The sequence below is a fragment of the Hemiscyllium ocellatum genome, chromosome 3 (assembly GCF_020745735.1).
Source record: "Hemiscyllium ocellatum isolate sHemOce1 chromosome 3, sHemOce1.pat.X.cur, whole genome shotgun sequence".
Classification (NCBI taxonomy): domain Eukaryota; kingdom Metazoa; phylum Chordata; class Chondrichthyes; order Orectolobiformes; family Hemiscylliidae; genus Hemiscyllium; species Hemiscyllium ocellatum.
Window position 1 is genome coordinate 19,369,715 of NC_083403.1, and position 27,962 is coordinate 19,397,676.

The 27,962-nt window shown below is 43.6% G+C and overlaps 1 protein-coding gene across 1 annotated transcript; it reads right to left on the reverse strand.

The window, feature by feature from the left end:
• Positions 1-505: 505 nt before the first annotated feature.
• Positions 506-27,962, reverse strand: LOC132836532 (myelin and lymphocyte protein-like). Its single transcript, XM_060855885.1, has 4 exons — positions 27,820-27,962; positions 14,539-14,706; positions 8,684-8,809; positions 506-1,639 (listed from the first exon to the last, which is right to left on the reverse strand). Exons 1-4 carry the CDS (start codon positions 27,907-27,909, stop codon positions 1,562-1,564), a joined length of 462 nt encoding a protein of 153 aa, XP_060711868.1. The 5' UTR covers positions 27,910-27,962; the 3' UTR covers positions 506-1,561.

A 27,962-nucleotide genomic window follows, 5' to 3' on the forward strand; every position in this document is an offset into this window, starting at 1 on the left:
CCAACCGGAGCAGTTGCTTCAGCCCGGAATGGCTGATTTGAGTAACATCAGAAACTTGCTGCAACTCATTACAAATGGAGACCTCTGAGGGTCATCACACCTTATATACAGCCCGTGAGATCTCCTGATGCCATGGGCCCTATGTATTCGTGGGTGGGTGGGGGGGGGGGTGGTGGTGGCTCACCAGCAGCAGAGAGAGGGTCAGCAGCAGCAGTGGGTGGCACATTGGAAAGCTTGCAATGCAAAATGAAACACACAGTGGGAATCACATCCAACAGCAATAGGTTTGGCAGCACATTTTAATGCATTTTATTATTTTCCTATTAAACAAGCAATAGAAACCAAAATTCAAATTGCTTTGTACACACACATATCAGTAAGGCTTTGAAGAATATTCCTTATGAGTCTACTAATTATCCAAGCAAAATGCAAAAAGCACAGAATTATAATAGTGCAGCAAACTATTAAGAACTTATGAATTAATAAACAAATTTGAAAATGATCATTGTCATGTAATGGAAAATCAGAATTAGTACAATAAGCTTGTAACAGTAAAGATTCAAAATATGTGACTAGACTTTTCTGTCTGGGTGTGACGCTCAGATACAAAGACCATTCTGGATGAATTACATGAGGGTTTCCTCGTTTAATCATGGAGCAAAATTTCATGGAAATCATGTGGTCATCCATTCAAATCAATCAGCAAAAAATCAGACAGGCTCCTTTCTGGGCTTGGGATCTCATCTACCACATTTTCTTTACCCTGGTCATGATATCCACAAAATTTCCACCCTAAAGTTTCAGGACTAAAACATCTTGGTTACGAGATCGTCCATTCATCAGGAATTCTAAACGCAAGAGAAGTTCACCCAAAAATTTACCAGAGCCTTCTAACTGGCTTGAAAGCGGCTTGGAAGGACCTGACTCAGCAAGGGGAACATTAACAAAACACAAGCTGTCCTTGGGATATGAAATATATGAACAGAATCTCAGCTCCTCCACCTTCAATTAGATCATTGACCACCTGTATCTGCATCTTAAATCGGTCAACCCAATGTTTTTTGACAGTTTTAAATTACCCTGCACCAATAAAAACCAAATAGCAGCAGTTTTGAGATTGACTTAGCCAGAGCTACAGATTTCCAACATGTTATGGAACTTTTGATCTTCTCAATCCTTAAATATTAAATACATTCCGTTTCTCATGAGTTCCATTGCGTACCTGCCTGGTTATATGATTTGGAGATGCCGGTGTTGGACTGGGGTGTACAAAGTTAAAAAATCACACAACAGCAGATTATAGTCCAGGGGGTTTATTTGGAAGCACTAACTTTCGGAGCACTACAACCTGACAACCACCTGATGAAGGAGCAGCGCTTTGAAAGCTAATGCTTCCAAACATACCCCCTGGACTATAAGCTGATGTTGTGCGATTTTTCACTTTGCCTGGTTATAAATCAGTTTTGCGAAACAGTGCTAAAGAAAGAGCAATCAGCAAGTTCAAGAAGGGACAAGGATCCTCTGGTAAAAGTGTCGACACTTCCTGCTTGTTTTCTGATGTTCATGAGGAAGACTTCCATCTCAGTATTGACAATATCCCATGTATCGTATACAGTAAGGTGGCCACAAATGCAAAGACCTGAAACAGGAAAATACACAAATGTTTGGTTGGAAGATAATAACTTCACTAAAAAGGTTTTACCCAGGACAGGTCGTGATAGCAGAGTCGTTATACTCCCAGGAGAAACTAAGGACTGCAGATGCTGGAGATCAGAGCTGAAAATGTGTTGCTGGAAAAGCGCAGCAGGTCAGGAAGCATCCAAGGAACAGGAGAATCGACATTTCGGGCATGAGCCATTCCTGAAGAAGGGCTCATGCCCGAAACATCAATTCTCCTGCTCCTTGGATGCTGCCTGACCTGCTGCGCTTTTCCAGCAACACATTTTCAGCTCTGGTTATACTCCCAGACAACATCCAAGGGCCTGGACTAATGATCTGTATCCTGGCAATTGGAAAGCTTAATTTCAGTTAATTGAATTAATCTGGAACATGAGAAGAGTTTGGATCAATAGTACTAACAATTAAACAAATGGATTATTTTAAACTCTACCTTTTGGCTTTTATCAAACCACAATGAAAAAGTAAGTTTAGAATTCGACACATGAAATCAACTTAAAATGCAGAAATGAAATATGCACACACAGCCAACTTAACCCTGCAAAGTGCTCCTCCCCAACTTCTGGGGACTTGTGGCAAAATTGGACCCACAGGCTCATTAAGCAATAGCCTGACAGAATCATTCCTATCAGTTCAAGTCACAGACCAGTCCTGGGTATGTTCTGTCCCACTGTAGAGCTGGCTCAGCAGTGGCAGACTGATATACACTTAAAGGAAAGGAACCCAAGGAGGCATCAACATTGACAGTGCACACATGCTGAGGTCTCCCAGACCTTGCTGACTGTCCCTCACTATGTCCCTCGGCAGTGAACCAATGGTCCTCCACGTTGAGCACCATGTAGTCAAAGATATATCTAAGCTGGTGGATATCAATGTACACCACTAAGTGACACCACTCTACTGCCACTGACCAAACCAGCCAAGAACTAGAGACATCCCTGTCAGACTGGACTCGCAGCAGCTTATGAGAAAACCAACACAAGGGAAAACATCATTTGACTTCATCTTCATCAGTCTACCGGTCGCAGAATCATTGTGCCACAGAGATGTTAGTTGGACTCTCCGCTGCACAGTGTGGGTGAAAACATGGTCCCATCTTCACAGTGAGGATGTACCCAATTGCTCTACATGGGATAGATGAGGGACTGTGAGCCTGCAGGAGCTGCAAAACTAGATTGTCTCAACTTATTACCTCATGACCCACATCTACCAGTACCATTAAAGCAAGGGGACCAACCCTGGTTCATTGAGAGAGGTCCAGTCGGACAGTATGGCCAGGAACAGCACCAACCAAACCTAAAAACAGGTTGCCAGCTTGATGAGGCTCCAACAGAGGACTGTGTACATTCTAAAGAGCAGAAACAACATGTTCTAGACAAGTGTAGGTGAATCCACAACCAACACATAGCAGTTCTTAAAGCCTGACTCATCCAGCTGTGTGAGTATGTGTGTGTGTGTGTGTGTGTGCGTGTGCGCACGCCCGCACATGCGTGCGTGCATGTCTGTGTGTGTATGTGTGTGCACGCTTGTCTGTGTGTGTGTGCATGTCTGTTCGTGTGTGCGTGCGTGTGTGTGTGTATGTCTGTGTGTGTGTGAGGGTGTGCAGGTGTGTGTGTCTGTTTGTCTGTATGTGTGTGTCTGTGTATGTTTGTGTGCGTGTCTCTGTGTGTGTGCATGCATGTGTGTCTGTGTGCATGTATGTGTGTGTCTGTGTGTGAGTGTGCATGTGTGTGTCTGTGTGACGGTGTGTGTGCTTGTGTGTCTGTGTGTGAGTGTGCATGTGTGTGTATGTCTGTGTGTGTTTGTGTGTCTGTATATGTCTGTGTGTGAGAGTGTGTGTGTGTGTGTGCGTGCGTGTGTTGTTGGAAACTAGACACAGCCCCCTGATCTCCTCACATCCCGAACCTTCCCAGCTCCAGTAAGGTGTAAGTCTGGAATGTCATTTAATACTGTCAGTGGTCTGGTGGCAGTAGCTACAGCACACTCAAGACAATCCAGAACAAAGGCCTGCTTGCTCAGCACACAATCCACCACCTTAGGCATTGACCCCCTTCAACTCCAGCACATTGTATATGCAGGGTCACAAGATGCACTGTCACTGAGTCAAATGCCTGGAATTCCTTCCCCAAAATGCTTTGTGAATCTATCTCCAGCACATGAACTGCAGCAGTTCACAAAAGCTGCTCAACTTTACCTTCCCAAGGGCAGCTAAGGACGGGCAAGAAATGCCGGCCCAGCCAGCTATGCCCATGTGCTACAAGTGAATTTAAAAATTGCTACTCACCGTGAGTTCATCAGCAGCACCTCCTAAACCTGCAAACACTACAGCCTAGAAAACCAACGGCAACAAGCACATCAGAACATCAGCTCCCAGGAGATCCTCTCCGAGTCAGATACCATCATGACTCCAATTTCTAGTGATATTCTTCCTTCATCGCTGGGTCAAAATTCTGGAGATCCACTCCTGTACATATAAGAACATCCAGCATATCTGGGGCACCTACACTGCAAGAACTGTACTGGTGCATTCAATAGCTCATCCGTCACTTTCTCAAGAGCAATGGGACTGCCCACTGAATGGGTGGCACTTCCACCTCACAGTGGACCTGGGTCCTGGGTTCAATTCCAGCCTGCGCTGACTGTCTATATGAAGTTTGCACATTCTCCCCGTGTCTGCGTTGGTTTCCTCTGTGTGCTCCGGTTCCTTCCCACAGTCCAAAGAAGTGCAGGTTTGGTGGATTGGCCATGCTAAATTGCCTATAGTGTTCAGGGATGTGCAGGTCAATGTGGGGTTATGAGGATTGGATGGGGCTTTATCGGGCTGGTGCAGAATGGATGGGCCGAATGACTTCTATCAGCACTGATTCTATGATAAATACTAATCTTGCCAGCAACATTAACATCCAACGAAACAGTAAACATATTTGTGCCAAGGTTGAGGTGAAATTAGATGTTGCATTCAATTCTGCACTTAGAAAATTTCTTTCCTGCGAATATTCCAGTCAATAAAGTACTCAAGTGATTCAGAGGTTTAGTCTCAGAGATCAGGCTGATCTTGCTCTCAGTCAGCTGAACATATTAAGGGTGGTAGTCTAGCCACAATTACACCCTGTTAGGTAGAAGTAACACTCAGGCAAATGTAAGATAGAAGTAACACTAAAATGTTAGATAGAAGTAGCTCTCAGGCTGATGTGGCCAGGGGGCCCCAGAGGGAAAAAAACAGACACGAGGTCTGAGGAAGATAACTGAACCAGTGGAAAAGTACTGAAAGAGCAGTAAAACTTGAAAAAACAGAACAAAGGGGCCATCTGGTACAATGGCAAACTATAGAACCGACCATTACCAAATAAGGGAACGGTGCAGGAATAAGGGAGGTATAAGAATAGACAACTTAGAACAAAGGATTAGAACGCCTTCTCCAGCAAGCCTGATACCTTGCTGTAACTCGATTCTCTCTCGAATAAAGCAGTCTGTTTCTTAAAATCTGAGCCGGTGTCTCATTCCTCCGAAATGAACACGGGGACGGTAGAACCGTCTTAACAACCCCAAAGGAGATAAATCTCAACCAGGCTTCCAGCTTCTTATCATGACTGTCCAGTGACCCTGTACTATGTGCTTGTAAATGTCAGAGGGAGGAGGTGAGTAGCGCTGAAAATGTGTTGCTGGTTAAAGCGCAGCAGGTCAGGCAGCATCCAAGGAACAGGAAATTCGACGTTTCGGGCACAAGCCCTTCTTCAGGAATGAGGAAAGTGTGTCCAGCAGGCTAAGATAAAAGGTAGGGAGGAGGGACTTCGGGGAGGGGCGATGGAGATGTGATAGGTGGAAGGAGGTCAAGGTGAGGGTGATAGGCCGGAGTGGGGTGGGGGCGGAGAGGTCAGGAAGAAAATTGCAGGTTAGGAGGGCGGTGCTGAGTTCGAGGGAATCGACTGAGACAAGGTGGGGGGAGGGAAGTGAGGAAACTGGAGAAATCTGAGTTCATCCCTTGTGGTTGGAGGGTTCCCAGGCGGAAGATGAGGCGCTCTTCCTCCAACCGTCGTGTTGTTATGTTCTGGTGATGGAGGAGTCCAAGGACCTGCATGTCCTTGGTGGAGTGGGAGGGAGAGTTGAAGTGTTGAGCCATGGGGTGGTTGGGTTGGTTGGTCCGGGCGTCCCAGAGGTGTTCCCTGAAGCGTTCCGCAAGTAGGCGGCCCGTCTCCCCAATATAGAGGAGGCCACATCAGGTGCAGCAGATGCAATAGATGAGTACCCTATTCTGACCTTCTCAACAGGATCACTAATTTCCCGATATTCCTGAAGCAGTTAATATGCTCAGAACAGGCATGGGAAGAAAATAGTTTTAACTTCAAACGGTGACATTGATCTTGTATAAGACACTTTTAAGACCTCTGCTGGAATATTGTGTACAGCTGTGGGAGCCACCTTATGCACAAGATGTAAATGGTGGGGAAACAGTTGACAAGAATGGTTCCAGGGATGAGAAACCTCAGACTTGAGGGTAGATCGAAGAAGCAGGGACTTTTCTCATTAGAGAGGAGAAAGCCGAGAGGAGATTTGATAGGGGTTTCCAAAACCGTGAGCAGGCTGGATAGAGCAGGTGGATAGAAACTGTTTCCACTTGCAAACAGAACATGAAGGAGAGCACTTAGACTTAACATGACCTGCAAAAGAAGCAAGGGTGATGTGAGATTAAAAAAAAACCTTTTCACAAAGTGAGGAATTGGGCAGTGGAATGCACCGCCTGAAAATCAGCTGGAGGCAGGTTCAACTGAGGCACTTAAGGGCATCAGGTAGTTAGTTATAAGACATAGGAGCAGAATTAGGCCATTCGATCCATCAAGCTGCTCGTTCATGGCTGGTACTTTGGATAGAAATAATGTGCAAGGATATGGGGATAACTGAACAGCAGTAGGTAAATATATAAAGTGATCAAATAAAATTCCCGTATCCCTAATCTACAGAGGGTGTTAATAGTATGGATGTAAACAGTTCAATACAAATACTTAGAATAATCAAGACAGGAATGGGATGCAGACTTATTCAGTGTGCATCTACTTATATCCTAAAACACTCATCACTTAGTTCTGAGTTTTAAAACAAATCGGAAGATGCTGTTATTGCTCGGTCCTGCAGCACCACTGGTAATTGGGAATCAATGGGAATTAAGGGAGAAAGTCTCCACTGGCTGCTTTGGGATATTCTTTTCACAATGGAAGGTGGTGGTGATTGTTGGAGGTTCTGGATCAGTGGTGCTGGAAGAGCACAGCAGTTCAGGCAGGATCCAAGGAGCAGCGAAATCGACGTTTCAGGCAAAAGCCCTTTATCAGGAATAAAGGCAGAGAGCCTGAAGGGTGGAGAGATAAGTGAGAGGAGGGTGGGGGTGGGGAGAAAGTAGCATAGAGTACAATAGGTGATTGGGGGAGGGGATGAAGGTGATAGGTCAGGGAGGAGAGGGTGGGGTGGATAAGTGGAAAAGGAGATAGGCAGGTAGGACAAGTCCGGACAAGTCATGGGGACAGTGCTGAGCTGGAAGTTTGGACCTAGGGTGAAGTGGGGGAAGGGGAAATGAGGAAACTGTTGAAGTCCACATTGATGCCCTGGGGTTGAAGTGTTCCGAGGCAGAAGATGAGGCGTTCTTCCTCCAGGCATCTGGTGGTGAGGGAGCGGTGGTGAAGGAGGCCCAGGTCCTCTATGTCATCAGTAGAGTGGGAGGGGGAGTTGAAATGTTGGGCCACGGGGCGGTGTGGTTGATTGGTGCAGGATGCCTCTGCAGGAGTTCCTCAGGGTAGTGTCCTAGGCCCAACCATCTTCAGCTGCTTCATCAATGACCTTTCCTTCATTTTAAGGTCAAAAGTGGGGATGTTCAGCGATGATTGCGCAACGTTCAGCAACTCCTCAGATATTGAGGTATTCCATGTCCAAATGCAGTGAGATCTGGCTGATAGCCATGTTTTTGCTGAAACTTGTCAACTGACCTCACTCCACACAATGATAATGATGATCTCAAACTTGAGAAAATCTAACCATCTTGCATTGTAAGACAAAGACATTACTATCACTGAATCCCCCATTATCACCAATATGTGGGGGATGGGTTACCGTTTGGTAACAAATACAGTGGCTACAACAGCAAGGAAGTAACTCACCTCCTGACTCCCTAACAGCCTGTCCATCAGCTACAAGGCACAAGTCAGAAATGTCATGAAATTATCTCCACTTGCCTGGATGAGTACTGGTCTAACATCTACTCTCTACATCACAAAGCAGCCAGCTTGGTTGGCACAACATTCACCATCTTAAACATTCACTTCTTCCACCACTGACAGTAGCAGCAGTGCATACCATTAATAAGATACACTGCAGAAATTCATCAAAGCTCCTTAGACAACACCTTCCAAACCTATGACCACTTCAATCTCTAAGGACAAGGTCCATACATACAATGGAAAGCCACAACCTGCAAGTCCTCCCCAATCCTGACTGATTTCACTGCTACTGCACTTTCAAAGCCCGCAAACCATATTCACACAGCACTGTACTCAGCAGAGTACACTCAGATATACTCAGCAGTAATTCAATGAGGCAGCTCATCAGCACCTTGTCCAGGGCAGTTGGAGATGGGTGATAATTGCTGTATGAGGTGACAACACTCACATCCTGTGAAAGAATAACATTACATACTTATTTAACCAATTGAGTTTATCTTGTCTGTTTGTTTAGCGTACTGCCTGACCGATTGCACATCACTGCTTCTCTACCCATGGAAGATGGTACAGAGCATTCTGCTATAGCACGACAGTGGTGTTCCTCTCCAACCCCATGCTATAGAAAGCCGTGCCATGCTACACTGTGATAGAAAATCACACCGTAGGAGATCACTATCGAAAATCACTACACCCGTTCAGCAGAAAATTCACACTATCCAAATATCATCCACAATTCAATCATATTACAGCCAATCCATGTCGATGGAATGTATGTTATACCAGAACAATGCGCGGTGACTTACTGTGGCAGCAATGTTGATTCTGAAATTCTTTTGATTCCTGTTTATTAAAACGAACCTCGTGTCACTGGCTTCCAGAACTGCGATACTTAAATAAAACACGGCCGAGATGAAGTGGTAGAAGACATCCTGAAAGAGAACAGGAAGGGTAGAATCAGCAATCAATACACACAATCATTTTACAAACAGCTCTCCCAGAGGTTCTGTTGGAAAATGCCTGCTCGATGAGAAAGACTAACAAGGCTCCAGTAAGATCACTCCAATGATTTTCATGATCGAGTTACTTCTTTATCTTGCTCTGGTAGTTCCATCTGCTCCAAATCATGCCTGAACAATTTACTGAATTGTTTTATGAAAGTAACAAGCAGCATTGCATTTTTGTAGATTGGATTACCTACAGTTGGCCCTTCGACCTAACAAGTCCACACCGACCCTTCAAAGAGCAATCCACCCAGACCCATTCTCCTACGCTTAACGCTATGCGTAATTTAGCATGGCCAATTCACCTAACCTGCACATCTTTCAACTGTGGGAGGAAACCAGAGCACCCAGATGAAACCCACACAGACACAGGGAGAATGTGCAAACTCCACACTGCTGTGAAGCAGCAGTGCTAACCACTGAGCCACCGTGCCACCCTAGTTTCCCAGTGCTAACTCCCCAGTCCCATCCTCTAAGGAACCAATGCTATAGTCACTACTCTTCATTTTAAATACTTGCAGAGGTTTTTACTGTTTCTTTTTATTTTGTTAATTTTCTCCCATTCTCCAACTTCTACTTTAGTCATCATTTTCAGGTTCTGAAACCTTTCTGGACCAGCACAAGTGTTTACAGCACCGTACATCTTTTCCTTCAATTAATACTATGCTTCATCTCCTAATTTAGCCGAGGATGATGTATCTTGCTTATAGACTTTGCCTTTCTGTATGGAATATGTCTTGCATTGAACATCATGAACTACCTCCTCTAAAACGTTGGCCACAGCTTCTCTCCTGTGCTATTTACTAATCTATCGTCCCATTCTACTTCAGTCAACTGCATTGTCAGAAATGCTGGCCCCTTCTATACTGTCAACTTCTATGATCAAGTGAGGAAAGGCTTACGTAGAAACACAGAGAATGTCTTAGTTTTTTTGCAGCTGATCAGAAAGTAGGAGGAAAATAACAATATTGAATAAAATAAATTATACAATTAATAGAAACTTTTTAAAATTCTTTGTTGGGACATGAGCATTGCTAGTACGACCATCTTTCACTGCCCATCTTTAGCTGACTTTTGTCCCCTGTCATCCGAAAGGAGCTGATTCTTGGTGGGTGCAGCTCGTACCCATTGTCCTTTGGCACCACAGCTCAGTTAACAATATTCATGGTTAGAATTAGTCAATCATTTTCAGTATGTTCTTTGCCTGTTCTATCTTCATGCACGCAAATAAGGCCATAAGACAGAGGAGCTGAAATAGGCCATTGAGCCCATAGAGTCTGCCCCACCATTCAGTGAGATCACAGCTGATCTGATAATCCTCAACCCCACTTTCCTGTCTTTTCCCCATAACCCCCCCACTCCCCATTCCATTGTTGATTAAAAATCTGTCTATCTCAGTCTTGAGCTCACTTAATGACCCAGCCTCGACAGCTCTCTGTGGTAAAGAATTCCACAGATTGACGACTCTCTGAGAGAAGAAATTACTCCTCATCCGTCTTAAGTAAGGGACTCTCTATTCTGAGTTTCTGCCCTCTCGTCCTCGACTTTCTCACAAGGGAAACAACATTTCTGCATCTACTCTGTCGAGCTTTCTAAGAATCTTGCGTGTTTCAATAATGTCACCTCTCATTCTTCAAAATTCTAACAAGTACAAGTCCAATCTGCTCAACATATCCTTATAAGACAATCCCTCCATACCTGGTATCAGTCTCATGAACCATTTCTAGACTCCCTTGAATGCCACTGTATCTTTTCTTAGATAAGGGGCCCTAAACTGTTCAGAGTATTCTAGTGCTGGTCTGACTAACACCAGCAAAATAGTTAAAAGCGAAACCTCCTTACACTTATACTCCATTCCCCTTGAAGTAAAGGCCAACAAGCCCATTTGCCTTCCCTATTACCTCTTGAACTTGGATGCTGGCTTCTCTGTTGTGTACCATGGATGGTTACTCTGCTCCATAGGTTTCCGCAGTCTTTCTCAGTTTCCGTTCAGGTTGCATGCCTAATCCAGATCTTCTGTTTGCTTGACGTTCGAATTCTCCACCTTGCTCCGAGGCAGTCCTTTCAATCTATGATCTCTTACACTGTGCTCCAGTGAGGCTCAATGGCTGGGCACAAAACGGATTGTCCCACTGAGGTCCTGGGCAGGAAGGTGGGGGTGGGGACCACTGACCCCACCTTTCCAGATAAGGTGTTTCCTGCTCCCCTGGTAATCCCTCCTTGTCTGGCCACACCATCACAACCCAGAGACCCCTCTCCCCTGACAGGGCCCCCATCTTGTTGCTACCCAACATTTACATCCATCCTGATGCCAGCGCTGCTTGTAGTCCCACCAATGGCCACTCGCAGCGCTGTTGAGACAACAAAACGTTTAGTCAATCTGACTAAGAAGGCAACACACAGAAAAGAAGATAATGCAAGGCAGGGGGCACTGTGAGCATCCAGGTAGGCTCAGAGTGAATGTGTGCTATGAGAGTGAGTGAGACCCTGGAGACGCAGCTGGTTCAGACCCCAGCTGGGTATGTCTACCTGAGCACACAGTCTTCTAGCTGTAGCATTATAATGAAAATTTCTGGAGCAGCCCAAGGTGTAACATTGACATGCAGAAGTGTCCTGTAGTGGCTATGAGTTATGTAGGCAGGGCTGTTAGAGGATGGCGTATGTTTAATGCCAGTATCTGTAGATGTGGGGTACATGTGCCTGGTGCCCATGGAGCATGCCCGAGAGGTTGGTGCCTGGTATCTAACATGAAGGTCTTTTGGAGCAGGTGGGGAGTTGAACCCACCAAGAACTCCCTCTGGCTCCCACATTGAGTTTTCCCACCAGCCAGTTTGGTAAGATCACAGCACGTGGTGAATTGGACTGTTAACAAGTTGTTTAACAAGAAATAACGAGCTTCAATTGGGAGCTCACCGCTGTCCAGCGACAATGTCACCATACAACTTGAGCCAAGATGCAACGTGATGATTTAAACATTCAAGTGGAACTCACCAACTATCTCACCCAAATGTCCAGCTCGTGTTGCCATAGGCCACTTCACTCAGGCCCTGGTAAGGTCTCATCCTATGAGTTTGTTCATAATGGATTGGAGGGAAATTCAGCTTACAGCAGGCACGGGGCAGGGAGGAGCCTTTGAAATGGAGCACTCAATGTTCCCACTTATTCTTGTTGAAAACTTCCTACTTGTTTTCATTCAGTGTTATCACCAAAGCGCATTCTGAGGGTTGACATAGAGTCCACAACAGGAGTGATCTTTGTTTATTCTGATGGACTAAAATATCCCTTACAGTGTAGCATTCCACTTTATTAACTTGAGCTTTACGTTTCGCACGTCTTAGTTGGAGTAATCAACTCCTGTGGAGGCCTGTGACCAGTGGAGTGCCACAAGGATCGGTGCTGGGCCCTCTACTTTTCATAATTTATATAAATGTTTTGGATGTGAGCATAAGAGGCATAGTTATAAGTTTGCAGATGACACCAAAATTGGAGGCATAGTGGACAGCGAAGAAGGTTACCTCAGATTACAACAGGATCTTGATCAGATGGGCCAATGGGCTGAGAAGTGGCAGATGGAGTTTAATTCAGATAAATGTGAGGTGTTGCATTTTGGGAAAGCAAATCTTAGTAGGACTTATACAATTAATGGTAAGGTCCTAGGGAGTGTTGCTGAACAAAGAGACCTTGGAGTGCAGGTTCATAGCTCCTTGAAAGTGGAGTCGCAGGTAGATAGGATAGTGAAGAAGGCATTTGGTATGCTTTCCTTTATTGGTCAGCGCATTGTGTACAGGAGTTGGGAGGTCATGTTGCAGCTGTACAGGACATTGGTTAGGCCACTGTTGGAATATTGCATGCAATTCTGGTCTCCTTCCTATCAGAAAGATGTTGTGAAACTTGAAAGGGTTCAGAAAAGATCTACATGTTTTCCCTGGAGCATCGAAGGCTGAGGGGTGACCTTATAGATGTTTATAAAACTGTGAAGAACATGGATAGGATAAATGAACAAAGTCTTTTCCCTGGGGTGGGGGAGTCCAGAACTAGAGGGCATAGGTTTAGGGTGAGAGGGGAAAGATATAAAAGAGACTTCATTGATAACCTTTTCACTCAGAGGGTGGTATGTGTATCGTATGAGCTGCTAGAGGAAGTGGTGGAAGCTGGTACAATTGTAACATTTAAGAGGCATTTGGATAGGTATATGAATAGGAAGGGTTTGGAGGGATATGGGCCGGGTGCTGGAAGCTGTGACTAGATTGGGTTGGAATATCTGGTTGGCATGGATGGGGTGGACCGAAGAGTCTGTTTCTATGCTGTACATCTCTAGACTCTACACGGATGTTGCCAGGGTTGGAGGATTTGAGCTATAGGGAGAGGCTGAATAGGCTGGGGCTGTTTTCCCTGGAGCGTCAGAGGCTGAGGGGTGACCTTATAGAGGTTTATAAAATCATGAGGGGCATGGATAGGATAAATAGACAAAGTCTTTTCCCTGGGTTGAGGGAGTCTAGAACTAGAGAGCGTAGGTTTAGGGTGAGGGGGAAAGATATAAAAGAGATCTAAGGGGCAACTTTTTTCACACAGAGTGTGGTACTTGTATGGAATGAGCTGCCAGAGGAAGTGGTGGAGGCTGGTACAATTGTAACATTTAAGAGGCATTTGAATAAGTATATGAATAGGAAGGGTTTGGAGGGATATGGGCCAGGAGCTGGCAGGTGGGACTAGATAAGGTTGGGATATCTGGTCAGCATGGATGAGTTGGACTGAAGGGTCTGTTTCCATGCTGTACATCTCTATGACTCCATAACTCTATTAAAGGACTATATCACAGAAAGTTGTTGAAATTAGGTAATATCACGGATCTTTGCATTGGGAGGTGTTATAGAGTCATAGTCACAGAGTGGTACAGCACACAAACAAACCCTTCGGTCCAACTCGATCATGCGGGCCACACATACTAAATCTAGCTAGTCCCATTAGGCCCATATCCCTCTAAACCCTTTCTATTCATATACCCATCCAGATGCCTTTTAAATGTTGCAATTGTGCCAACCTCCACCACTTCCTCTGGCAGCTCATTCCATACACGTACCATCCTCTGTGTGAAAAAGTCTGTGCCCACCCCCCCCACATCTTTCCCCTCTCACCCTAAACCTATGCCGTCTCCCTTACCTGGGGAAAAGCCCTTGGCTACTCAGCCTATCCATGCCCCTCATGATATTATTAATCTCCATAAGATCACCCCTCAGGGAAAGAAACACTCCAATCTATTCAATCAGCCTCTCTCTAAAGCTCAAACCGTCCAATCCCTGGGAACAACCTTGTAAATCCTTTCTGAACCCTTTCAAGTTTAACAACATTATTCTTACAGCAAGGAGACCAGAATTGAACGTAATATTCTATCAGTGGCATACCCATTGTCCTGTAGAGCTGCTACATGACCTCCCAACTCCTATACTTAATACATGGGCCAATAAAGGCAAGCATACCGAATGCCTTCTTCACTGTCTACCTGCAACTCCACTCTCAAGGAATTATGCAACTTCATTCCGATGTCTCGACGTTCAGCGACACTACCCAGGGCCCTATCATTTACGGTACAAATCCTGCCCTGATTTGCCTCTCCAAAATGTAACACCTCGGTGGGAAGGTCATAGAAAGAGACATACCACTGCCATCCAAGCAGATGAACTGTTCTGAACTCCAGCTGTGTAGAGGATGAGCAGCAACGTAGTGATCACGAAGCAGAAAACTGAAACAAACATCACCCAGCCTTGATCAGCCGCAAATTCAACTCGAGCAGAAGCCACAAGGATCCAAACCAGGCCACCAAAAACCTAAAAGACAAAACACAAATAATGCATCACTGCTAGATCTAATTGGTTTGTCCTAATCATTATTCTGGTACCAAGCTATTTGATTTATTCATAATTTGATATTGCCTTGCAAGCCACTTTCAGGTAGCTAAGAGGTCCTGGAATGTCAACACAACCATGTAGCAGCATCCATCACCACCTGTAACTGCAATGGTCCAGGATTCACCTTAGCAAGATCTGCATTGAAAGATCTAAGTCCGAAACAAATCAACAAGACATTAGTTTTGCGATTGAGTAGTAAGCATTGGTTTAGACTCCCCAGAGACATGTTGAAATCAGTTTGCTTTCAATCAGTCCATAGACTCATCGAGCCATAGAAATGTACAGCACGGAAACAGACCCTTTGGTCCAACCCGTCCATGCTGACCAGATATCCCAACCCAATCTTGTCCCACTGCCAGCACCCAGCCCATATCCCTCCAAACCCTTCCTATTCATATACCCATCCAAATGTTGCAATTGTACCAGCCTCCACCACTTCCTCTGGCAGTCCATTCCACACATGTATCACCCTCTGCGTGAAAAAGTTGCCCTTTAGATCTTTTTTATATCTTTCACCTCTCACTCTAAACCTATGCCCTCCAGTTCTGGACTCCCCCACTCCAGGGAAAAGATTTTGTCTATTTATCCTTTCCATGCCCCTCATTTTATAAATCTCTATAAGGTCACCCCTCAGCCTCTGATGCTCCAATAGCTCTAGCCTATTCAACCTCTCCTTATAGTTCATATCCTGTAAGCACATTTTTTTTAAAAAAGCAAATTAGATAGAATTCCTTTCAGAAACCACATTTTGTGATGCTGTATATGAGCAACTTAAAACATGATGATGGGAACTTGACCATGTGCGGGCAGACAAGTAGATTGTGGGGAATCTATTTCTTCATGAGCTGGGGTTGTCGCTGGCTAAGAATGTAGATGGAATACTAGTCTTTAAAGTAAGGAAGGCAAAAGTCAAGAAGGTTTACTGCAGCTGTGTACGCCCTCGGTGGGGTTTCATCTGCCGTTCTGACCCATTTTGGTCTCCTGAGTTGAAATAAAGATATGAGTGCATTAGAAACAGTTCAGAGAAGGTTCAATCAACTCATTCCTGCATTAAAGGGAAGAAAGGTTGAACATGGCCTGTAACCAGTGTCATTTCGGAAAATGACATGGACAAGTGAGTCAAAGGCAATGGAAAGTAAACAGAAAAATTAGGTTAACACCACAACCAGGTCAGCCATAATCTCACTGAATAGCAGAGCACATTCAAGGCACTAAATGACCGCAATCCTTCATTCCTAGAAGGTGAGCCATCTTCTAGTTATAGCCCACCTGGCATTGGTACACACAAAGTGGGCTGCGGGAGGGTTTTGATCCAGTGACAATGAAGGAACGGCCATCTATATCCAAGTCAGGATGGTGAGGCGGGGGAACGTGGGAGTGGTACTGTTCCTATGTTTGATTCGGTAGTGGTTATGCTATTGACTGTCAAGGGGAGATGATTAATACTTCCCCGTTGGAGTTGGTCATTGTCTGGTCTTCTATGGTGTGAATAATACTTGCTATCTCTCACCCCAAACCTAAATGTTCATGCAGGACATGTTACACATGGGAATTAACTTCTTAAGTATTTGAGGTATTGTAGATGACCCTGCAGCTATGCAATGATCAGTGAAAATCCCCATTCCTGATCTTATGAAGATGATTGATGATGGATACAACCTTGGGGAACTCCTGCACAGTGATGCCCTGGGATTCAGGAGATTAGACTCTAATGCTACAGCCATCTTCGTTTGTGTTAGGTGTGAGTCCAGCCGATGGAAAGCTTTGTCCTCTCAATTCCTATTGGCTCCAGTTTTATATGGGATTCTTTTAACACTTGGGCAAATAGTGTCCAGACTCCAAGAGCAGTCACTTTCTCATCCTCTCTGTAATTCAGTTGTTTCATCCATATTGGAGCTAGCTTTTATGAGATCAGGAGCCAAGTCACTATGGCAGAGCCCAGACTGAATACCGGTGAATAGATGGTTAGTGAGTTAGGGCCATTTGATAGCTCTTGAATTGAAATGTGGTGCTGAAAAAACACAGCAGGCCAGGCACCATCCGAGGAGCAGGAGAATCGATGTTTTGGGCATAAGCCCTTCTTCAGGGTAGCCTGAATTCCTGAAGAAGAGCTTATGCCCGAAACATCGATTCTCCTGCTCCTCAGATGCTGCCTGGCCTGCTGTGTTTTTCCAGCACCACATTTTTCAACTCTGGTACTCCAGCATCTTCAGTCCTCACTTTCTCCCATTTGATAGCTCTGCCAATGGCCCTTTCTATCACATGGCTGATGACTGACAGTAAATCAATGTGGCAAAAATTAGTCTGATTGGGCTCGTCCTGCTTTTTGTGAATAGAACAATGTTGTGTTTTCAATTCCCATTCCATTTGAGTACAAAAGTCAGAAAACTGACATTCCTGCACAGTTCCGAGGAATACTGAGGGGAAACTGTACCAACTGTATCTTTCAGATAAGAATTTAAACCAAGGCTCCATAGACTCATTGCCCCAACTGATGGGGCAGATCACTTGACACTTTTTCAAAGAAGAGCATTGGAGTTATCCCTGAAGACTGGATCAATATTCACGCTGCAATCAATATCACAAAAGCAAACAATCTGGTTGGTATCAAATTGTTTTTGTTGAGAGTTTCCAGTTTGCATTTTGGCTGCCATGTTTTCTACATTGCAGCTGTGTAACAAGTATATCATTACATTGGCAAATGCTTTGACGTATCCAGTGATTGTAACAAGTCCTAGACAAATTCCTTTATGCAAGACATTAGCAGCAGATGACCATCTCCACCAAGAGAGAATCTAACCAATATCCTTTGACATTCAATGACATTACCATCACTGAATTCTCTGCAATCATAATTCTAGAGGTTGCTGTTGTCCAGATGTAGCACTAAAGCACCCATACAAGTAATGCAGCTACAGTAGGTCAGAGGTAGGAAACTCTTGTGGTGAGTAACTCATCCCTTGTCTCCCCAAAGTCTGTGCAACATCTTACAAGGCACAAGTCAGGAGTGTGCTGAAATACTCTCCACTTGCCGGGATGAGTGCAGCTCCAACAACCCTCAAGAAGAATTGGCCTGCCTGACATTGATTGAATATCAATAACAGTGGGATAAGACCAGCACAAATGCATTAACTGAATGGATTTAATCAGGACTAAGGCAGGAATGTGATGGGGTCCCAACCTTGAACTTTCGGATCCAGTTAAATGCCTTCCTGCCTCATAAAAGAACTTTGACCTCCTTTCTCTGTCATTACTACAAGTGTTGCATATCTATAAGGCATTGGTCTCCATTTAGCCCATTGAATCTGCTCTGCTGATAAATGACACCATGGCTGACTTGATCACCTTTAACTCCACTTTCTTGCTTTTGACCTGTAACTCTTGAATCCCTTCCCGATTAAAAACCTAAATCTGCCTTTCCCTGCAGGTACAGAATTTACTGCTCCATGGTTGATATCAGGTGACACATGAATAACTCTCACTGTCTATTTCTTAATTCTACCACAAGGCTTCCCCTGCTTCCTAACCTCTCATTACATCTTGCATAATCACTGAGGTGATTTCATCCTTAATTGCTAAAGCTGTTCCCTCACCTCTGCCATTTCCTCTATTTTTCCTGTGGACGTAATATTCCAGTCTCGTTTCATTTCCAGTTCTGACCCTTTTGTAACGATGTTGGACCAATTTGAAATTCACTCTATTTGTTTCTCATACCCTATACATTTGGATAAAGAACACTATTTAGCGCTACACATCCTAAATTGTCCTTCTACTGTAACACTTACTTTCCTCTTCTGATGTAAACATTTGCCATTTTGTTTTTTGCCTTTATGTATGGGGGCTAAAGCATATTTCTGGTGGTAAATCTACTCCCTTTCCTTTTGTATATATACTGCCTTCTCCTACTGAGCTCACACCTGACTTACTCATTTAAAGATTTTATGGCAGTATTTATGTTTTCTAGCAGGAGCCTGGAGGTAGTCCAGTTCAGGCAGAATCTCCTCGAATGATAAAGCTATTTCTCATCCTAATGCTGATACTGTTGGCCCATGAAATTAAATCTCCTGTTTTACCTATTCATGGGATTTGGGTATTGCTGGCTGAGACTGCAATAATTATCCTATCCCTCATTGGGGTGAATTGAGGAGATTGCCAGGCCATTTCAGAGGGCAGGTAAAAGTCAACCGCATTGCTGTGGGTCAGGAGTCACATGGCAGATTTCCTTCCCTGAGGACATTAGTGAGTTGAATAGGTTTTTACAATGCTCAACAGTGGTTGCCATTAGGATAGCTATTAATTCCAGGTTTTATTGATTTCATACTTCACCATTTGCCATGTCACTGGAACTTTAGCCTGAGGTTCTAGACTTCAGGTCTGTGAACATTACCGCTGCACCACTACCTCTCCCAGCACTGCCTTTCCCACACCAGCCATGCATTCATCTCCATGATCTGCTTGTCCCTTTGGTAAATCACACGTGACTTTGTTAATGATATGAATATTCAATCTTTGTGGTACGGTTCTTTAATTTAGCTTCTGGTATGATGCAAATGGGATTTCCACCTATGGAGACCATTCCAACCTGGATCACAACAGCCAGACAGTCTTGTTCTCTTTCCAATATCCTTTCCAGCCAGTTACAGCCACATCATGTAGGCAATAACTTATGTGGGACTCCCAAGCTGCTTTACAAATGACGTTATCTCAGTACTGATTCTCCTACAACAATCAATGTTATTATTCCCCTCCTTGAGTTCCTCCCTCCTTCCGACACCCTTCTGCACCAAGGTTACATGGTCAACATTTTGCCTATCCTTCTGACAGTCTTTATTCTTAACAAGAGCATTGGGTAGCACCAATTTCTCAAGATCCTTGTTTTCTATGAGGTTCCATTCACTCTGTACATTCACTTACAACAACTCATTGGGAACATGGTCTTCCCTCAAGCATGGCCAGGTTCTGGAGCAAACCCTCTAGATACTGGTCTCCCCATTCTTCTGTATCAGTGTGCCTGGAACTTGCAATCCACCTCACCATCGGCATTGTAACTGCCAGAGTGGTCTTACCTATTGTGTCTGGATTTCTAAACAAGAGTCTACTGTCTTTATTAATAGCTCCCTGACTTGTTTCATACATTCTACCCGATAGAATTCTGCCAGAGATCAGAACAGAGTTATCCGTTAAAGATATTGCCATGACAGCTAATCAGAACCTCAACTTACTTCTGGACATATTGAATTTTTGGACAAGACTTTTTTTTTAAATAAACAAATATTGCAAGAGAGGCATGGTTGTGCACCTCCTAAGTGAGCACTTCACTGACTGCTGTAAAATTTCCTGTGATTGGAAAGTTACACTTTGTTGATGCCAAGGAAACTTCAAAGAGAGAGAGGGAAAGTTCAAAAAGCAGAGGTGCAAGACAATGTAATTAATTCCTCTTAACAGGTAAACATTTCTTGTGCCTTGTATTCTATATCATGGACATGAGTTAGAAGACATTTACTGTAGCATTGAACAAGACAGAGGTTGAAAACTAACTGCAAGCATTATTTAGTTCCATATTTCATAATTAATGAGCTCACTCTTTAACTCGAGAAAGCTGGTTACATTGTTAAAACATAAACACATTTAGTCTGGGTGTATAAGTGGCCTGATGTGTTAGTTTGTGCACTAGCACACTGGGAAGATCAAAGATTGAGATCAACCATTAAACAACCTTGCACTACGGGTAGAAGGGAAAAGCAATCTCTCACTCTAAGTGTTGCATGCCAAGAAAGTAAACAGGACTAAAGACATTCAGCAGGCCTACAGCACCAAGAATCTCAAAATCAACACTGCCAACATCAGTGCAGTCAGTATCACTCAACATAGCAGACACAATACTCTACCATCTTTTTGTGGAACTCACAGACTGATCGACATGCCCTATTTAACTTCCATCTTTTTATGGAATTCTCATTTCTAGTCTGTGCTTTGTGTTATTACTTCATCTCAGATTCAGTAATTAATAAACTCACTGTTTCATTAACTCAAGAAAGCCTGGCTACATTGCCACCCATTAAAACATTCACTCATTTGTTCTGGGAGAACAGCATCCACATGGCATGAAATCTCTTTTTAAATGGCCTTTATAGTGACCAGCTGAAGAGATAGGGGAATGAAGAAGGGGGGCCAGTTCATTGTCCTCATTTGGGAGCTTGGAACCTTGTGTTATGCTATCTGGAATGTTCAACCTTACCCAGGAATTGATGGTAACAATATGTTCTCTCAAGATTGTCACACTGTCCACTAACCCCCACACACTACTATCCAGATACATAGCCAACTCTGCAATATCCTAGTCTGGATTTTTTAAAATCTACTTTTTCCCTCCTTATAGTAACTTGGATTAAGTTTGAAGTCACTGGGCAAAATCTTTATCCTTACCACAATTTTGGACTCAACCTCAGTTCTCAATATCTTACCTGCAGACAGGCATAGAGTTCTGACCTTTGTTCACCACTAAGTCCGCTTCAGTGTTGAAGCTGAAAATGACCTCTGTTTTAGCTACAAACAGTTCTTCATCTACAACGAAAGGAAAGCACAACAGATGCTGGAAATCTGAAATGGCAGCAAACAAACTGCTGGAAATATTCCCTCAGGTCGTGGCAGCATCTGTCAAGACTCAAAGAGTCATAGAGATGTACAGCATGGAAACAGACCTTTCAGTCCAACTCGTCCATGCTGACCAGATATCCCAACCCAATCTAATCCCATTTGCCAGCATCTAGCCCATATCCCTCCAAACCCTTCCTATTCATATATCCATCCAGATGCCTTTTAAATCTTGCAATTGTACTAGCCTCCACCACTTCCTCTGGCAGCTCATTTCATACACATATCACCCTCTGCATGAAAAAGTTGCCTCTTAGGTCTCTTTTGCATCTTTCCCCTCTCGCCCTAAACTGATGCCCTCCAGTTCTGGACTCCCCCATCCCAGGGAAAAGACTTTGTCTATTTATCCTACCCATGCCCCTCATGTCTTTATAAACCTCTATAAGGTCACCCGTCAGCCTCCGATGTTCCGGGAAAAACAGTCCTAGCCTATTCAACCTCTCTCTATAGCTCATGGAGAGATAGAATTCATGCTTTAGACTGAGATGACTTCTTATCAGAGATAATAATGACTGATGGAAGGTCATCTCAACCTGAAATGTTGAGCCTGTCTCTCTCAGTGCTGCATGGCCAGCTGATTATTTCTGCTCTAAGATGGCTTCTCACCATTGCTCATCATGGCATAAAATCCATCTGATAGAGTTGTTACTCCCACCCTCTTTCCCATTAGGGATCTGCAGTGCCTGCAGGTCTAATGTGGTAGAGGAACCCCATTTGTAACAAGGAGAGACTCTGGTCTGAAACAAGATGTAGTTTATTGCATGACAGCAATGCGATACAAGGATAAATTAGTATAATGTACATTGTTACTCAAACTATGAGGGAGACCTCAAAGGCAGGTCTTACTCCTTCAATGTTGTCCTTGTGCCCAAGCCCATGTGTCATCAACATATTGGATGGTGCCTAATGCATTCATCAGCAACCTTTCATAGCCATTTCCAACATTATTTGGTTTCATTTCTTCACTTTTAACCAGAGTCTCAGCCTCATCTCAGTTTTAAACAGAAATTGGACATCAACTTCTATCTTAAATTCAGTTGAATTATCCTGCGTATTTCAACACTGAGTATTCCCCTGGGTTGAAAGGGTTAAATTCTCCCTTAAAACTTAGAGATATAGAATAAAGGGCAAGGGAACTACGTTGCTTAGAGAGCAGCAAGGTTGTGGAACATATTTCCGCTGTTAGTGTTGAACATAAGAGAAAATATTGACAGATCAATTCAATAAGTAGATAGGGAAAAGGTTTCAAAGAAAACTGTAGGCTCATGCACAACACAGATGAATTGGACAAAAAGCCTGTTCCTTTCTGTAACATTGTTGTATTTCAAGCTGCATTTATGGTAAAAGATATTTTCCCCCTTTTTGAGTCTATAAACTGATGTGAACAGCTATAGAAGTGAAATGCCAATAGAATCTTGCATCTTGGAAGAATGAAGTGGTGGATTTTTATGGGCGCCCAAGGCAAAGTTGGCTTTCAAAGCATCAACAGGATACATTAGGACAGAGTGGCACCAAGAATTATTGAGTTCAGGAAACTCTGCCTGATGACAGCCCTCTCATTGGTTGAGTTGCAATCAGTTACAAAGCTGTAATTTCTATCTCTCTCTCTTTCACCGTGTGGATGAAAATACTGGAAAACTACAACAACTTAAAAGAATTCTAACAAGAAAAGACCTAGGTCCAATTGATCGACCATTTAAGTGAGAGATAATCATTGCTTTACAAGTAACTACATGCCAGCAATTGCTGAAATCCAAAGAAACTGAGAGATGATTCAACCCACCCTCATGAATCAGACTTCTATTACTTAGAATTTTGTCCACTCTGTATATTTTTGAAACCAATAATACTGTACCTCTGTCAAGCTGTCTGCCTATTGTCTATCTTAATCTTGAAGGTGTGTGGATGTATTTGGGGTTTTTAAAGAGGTAAAGTTTAGTTTGCATTGTAGTTGTATAGATTACAAATCTTTTCCTTTCTCTGCCAGTTGTTACAGTTAGGTTACAGTTAATTAAATAGCTATCTTTTTGTTAATGACAAAACTGGAGTGAATTACTATTGTCCTGAATAGCAGTCAGTCAAGCAATTAGCTCTCTAATTGTGATTTCAGATATGTTTGTAGTGGCTTGTGAGACAATGAGCATGATTATTAAAATACTCTTCCAGTGAAGTTATTATACTGTTTGCATAAGCATATTTGTCCTTTTATTGCAAGTATATTGGCTTGAGGCCAGCTTGCATGACCAAGAGTTCTGTAAATGGTCCAAAGGTAAATCCGAAGCATAATTTTTTCATTCACTTAGCCACTTTTAGGAGGTGCATTGTGATGCATTTACCCCCTTTCCTAATCTGCACTCCTCTTCTTTTCCTGGTCTCATCAATTCCTATTGCCCCAGGATTCTACAATCAACTTCCAACACAGTCAAAATGATCTGTTATTCAGATCTGACACTCAATAACAAGAGCTGGTAAGTTATTCAAGTGTAGAATTCATTCATACTGTCCACACACACATTTCCAACAAGGAGGAGCAGCTGGAGATCTTGCACAGGAATTCTGATTAATTTTCCACTCCCCAGTTTAAGATTACAAAGGCAAAATGTAAGCTTTGTCGCCATCAAATTGGGTGAGGCCAGTGAGTCTAGCTGAGAACAAGGTCAAACTTAAGATCTTCCAGATCAAATCATTCAGTTATCTGCACTCTTTACCATTACCGGGGTCTCCTTATTTTGAAACACTTTTCGTGCTCTGATCACTGTCAGATTGTGACTTACTAATGTGCATTCAGTGTCAATTTAGTTCTGTGTTTGTCTGTGGGCAATGGAGTGAAATGGATAGTACTCAATCAGGCACCCATTAGGCGTCGCATGCATCAAGTGATGCATAACTGTGGCTTTCACGTTATAGATTAGATTTAGATTACTTACAGTGGGGAGACAGGCCCTTCAGCCCAACAAGTCCACACCGACCCGCAACCCACCCAGACCCCTACATTTACCCCTTCTCCTAACACAATGGGCAATTTAGCATGGCCAATTCACCTAACCTGCACATCTTTGGATTGTGGGAGGAAGGGCCTGTTCTGTGCTGTACTTTTCTATATTCTATGTTCCAAAACTCTTTATATTACCGCAGTAACAGGGTGGAAAGCTATGGCCAGTTCTGAGTATGCGATAAAGAGAAAACATATATTCTAATACCTGCAGGATACTGCAAAATGGAAGCTTCAAACTTTAAACACTTTAGAGCCATAGTAATACTTCTAAAACTGCTTTTCTCTTAGTTCTCTGGTGCAGTACTTCATTTACCTAACAGGGAAGTAACTGCCCTGTTCTCAGTACCTTAGTAGATAGGCAGGAGGCTGGAAGAACACAGCAAGCCAGGCAGCATCAGGAGGTGGAGAATCGACATTTTGGGTGTAACCCTTCTTCAGGACTGTGGGTGGGTGTGGGGGGAGTTACAGATAAAGGGGGAGGCGGGAGCAGGATGGTGAAGTGAGAATAGGTGAAGACAGGGTAGAGGTTATGACCTGGCTAGTCAATGGGAAGAATGAATCCAGTTGGTGGCTGGGAGGAGTGGAAGGGAGGGGAAGGGGCTGGGAAGGGAGTTGGGGGAAGGGAAGGGAGGTTATTTGTAGAGTAGAGTCCTTCAGGCCGTAGGCAGAAGATGAGGTGTTGTTCCTTCAATTTGTTTTGGCAATGAAGGAGGCCAAGGATGGTCATGTCAGAAAGGAAATGGTTGGGGCAATTGAAATAGGCGGTGACTGGGAGGTCTGGTCAGCCCCTGCAGGCCCAGCTGTGATGCTCAGTGAACCATTCCCTAAGTTTGCGTTCGATCTCCCCGATGTAGAGAAGACCACATCGGGAGCACCTGATGCAGTGAGCTTGGTTGGATTAGAGGCAGGTGAACCTCTGTCTCACCTGGAAGAACTGGTGGGACCCTGGATGGAGGTGAGGCAGTGGTGTACTGGCAGGTTGTGCATCTTCTTGTCTCTAACCAATTTTTTTCTCAGTATCTTGTCAATCTGCTCATTTGCAACTAGAAATTTTGCCAAGTTGCTCCTACAGTGAGATGACATTTTTTTTGTTAGAGACAAACAATAAACTTTGAGAATTCCATTGCAGACTTGTAGCAAGTGAAGTGTCAGATTGCCAAAGCCCTGGGTTTAACCTGAGTTTGAGAAGGTAAATCCTTCTTGTTAACCTCAGGCAGGTGTAGGAATTGAATCCATGCTGTTGGTATCACTCTGCAATGCAAAACAACCGTCCCATCAACTGAGCTAACCAACACCCTTTGTAAATAAGATTAGTTTAAAATACCTGAGTGGTTAGGCAGCAATTGCAGCACATTCATTTGCAACCTGAAAAACTGAGATTGACCTACGACCCATTTCAGCAAACACTAAGACCAGAAAAAGAACAATTTAAATTCCTTCATGACATATAGTCGACATCCACAAATTAGTGAGTGCTAGAATTGCCTGGAAACATTTAAGTTTAGTCTCAGTTCCTCAAATCAGAATAATTTCAATTTTCAACCAATCTTACATCAAAAGAATTATTGTTTCCATTCTCTCTGTGTTTAATTTCCTTTTCTATTTCCCTCCATTTTCTTTACATGCTCTTGCTCGCCTATCCTCCATCCTTCCTTTTGCCTATCCAAGTGATTCATTCTGCCCCTCTTTTTCCCTTTCCCTTTGTCCCTCTCTCTTTTATATAATTATCGCTGCCTCCCTTTATATCTGTCACCTTCCTTCCTTTTCGATTTCTCTGCTGCGTGCCTCTTGCATTCTCCTTGCTGGTTATATTGGTGAATGGTTCTATGGTGTGCTGTGCTAATAACACACCCCTGTTTGATCCTCTGGCTTTATCACACAAGTTAGGCTCTGTCCAATCGCCACTAGTTGAACTTATCTAGAGAAACTAGTTCAGTGACGACTGGTTGAGCATTTCAGCTCAGAAATTATACTCATGGAGCAGTGCATGCAGTCTCCCTGCCCTCTGTTCTATTTTTAAGCAGTCCCTTGGTGACAGTGATTTGCTCTCACTCCAGTTTGATATCTTTTGAGCTGGTCACTATGTCCAATACACAACCTATGTGCTCTGCCTCATCTGAGATAGGTGGCCCTTGGACGGTCAGGGAAGTGAAGGGGTGGTGTGCACCAGAATGTGTTTCAGGACAGTCCAGGCACTTGAGGGAGTGTTCACAGGATCTGGGATGCAACATTGGAGGTTACAGTGAGAGGACTGCAGAGGGAAAGGGATAGCACACCATATGAAGGGAGAAGCTCACTTCAGCAACCTGTCCCTCCCGATCCTCCTTGCAACAGCAACAGCATACCCTCCTCCAATTCCTCTTCCAGACCAAGGGATAACTGGCAAGGTACCTACGGCCAAGCACTCACTTTTCTTCCAGTGACTCTTAGAAGCTGTTGAGTAACATCAGTTAATGACAGGACCTTTAGGTGAGGTTCTCAGGGAAATTCCAAAATGCATATTGTTGAAGTGATAGTGAAGTCATATGAAGTAATTTCCCAGAATATTTCAAAGGTCCTTTCCAAAGCAACAAACGATCATTGAAACTGCTTTGAAGTTAGTGCTGAATCTCCTCGACATCAATGTGCTTGATCCATTTTCTACTGTTCGTCAAGGACATTACTTGAAGCACCAGTTGACAAAATGCCACAAGAAAATTAGAGCTATTAGGCAATTTATTACATCACCAGCAATCCTCTCAGCAACCGCGCCTAGCCTCAAACAGTTCAACTCCTTTATCAAGATAGCGTCCTGCTCGAAAATCAGGCTGATTGTAGCTTAAATCGCCAGCGTAGACATCCCAGACACTGTGTACACACTAAAGCATATGGAAAAAAATCCACACATTTCCAATTTTAACCTGGATAAAAGCAAATTACTGCGGATGCTGGAATCTGAAACCAAAAGAGAAAATGCTGGAAAATCTCAGCAGGTCTGACAGCATCTGTAAGGAGAGGAAAGAGCTGACGTTTAGAGTCTAACTGATTAAAGGAGCTTTGACAAAGGGTCAGTTAGACTCGAAACGTCAGTTGTTTTCTCTCCTTACAGATGTTGCCGGACCTGCTGAGATTTTCCAGCATTTTCTCTTTTGGTTTCCAATTTTAACCTCCTTTGTCGATCTGCTCTATAGTTGTATATGTCTATCCCCCTCCCTCTCTCCATTTCTTGCTTTTCTCTTGAGCCTCTCCCTTTAGCTAACTCTTTCTTTGTAATCTCTGTATTCCAGTTACCTATTTGCATGTTCTCCATAACCAAAGAGGAACATCAGACCCATCGCAAATTTGAGCACAAGGTTAAAAAGTACATTTTAAACAGCGAAATTATAAAATAGTACATTACTCACAAATTCACCTAACATCAGGATCTCTGGAAATGATGTGCAGACTTTTCCCCCAGATGGGATGGGACTAGATGAAATTGCTGGAGCTGACATAGTGGCACCTCTAGCCCTAACTGAGTTGGCAAAAAGGTTACCTGGCTAGTACC

Coding starts and splice junctions, on each gene's coding strand:
- LOC132836532 (XM_060855885.1), bottom strand. CDS start 27,909: ATGTCAGCTCCAGCAATTTCATCTAGTCCCATCCCATCTGGGGGAAAA. Junction 8,810..14,538: donor CATCTGCTTGGATGGCAGTG/GTATGTCTCTTT, acceptor GTTCTCTTTCAG/GATGTCTTCTACCACTTCAT. Junction 1,640..8,683: donor GAATCAACATTGCTGCCACA/GTAAGTCACCGC, acceptor TTCCTGTTTCAG/GTCTTTGCATTTGTGGCCAC.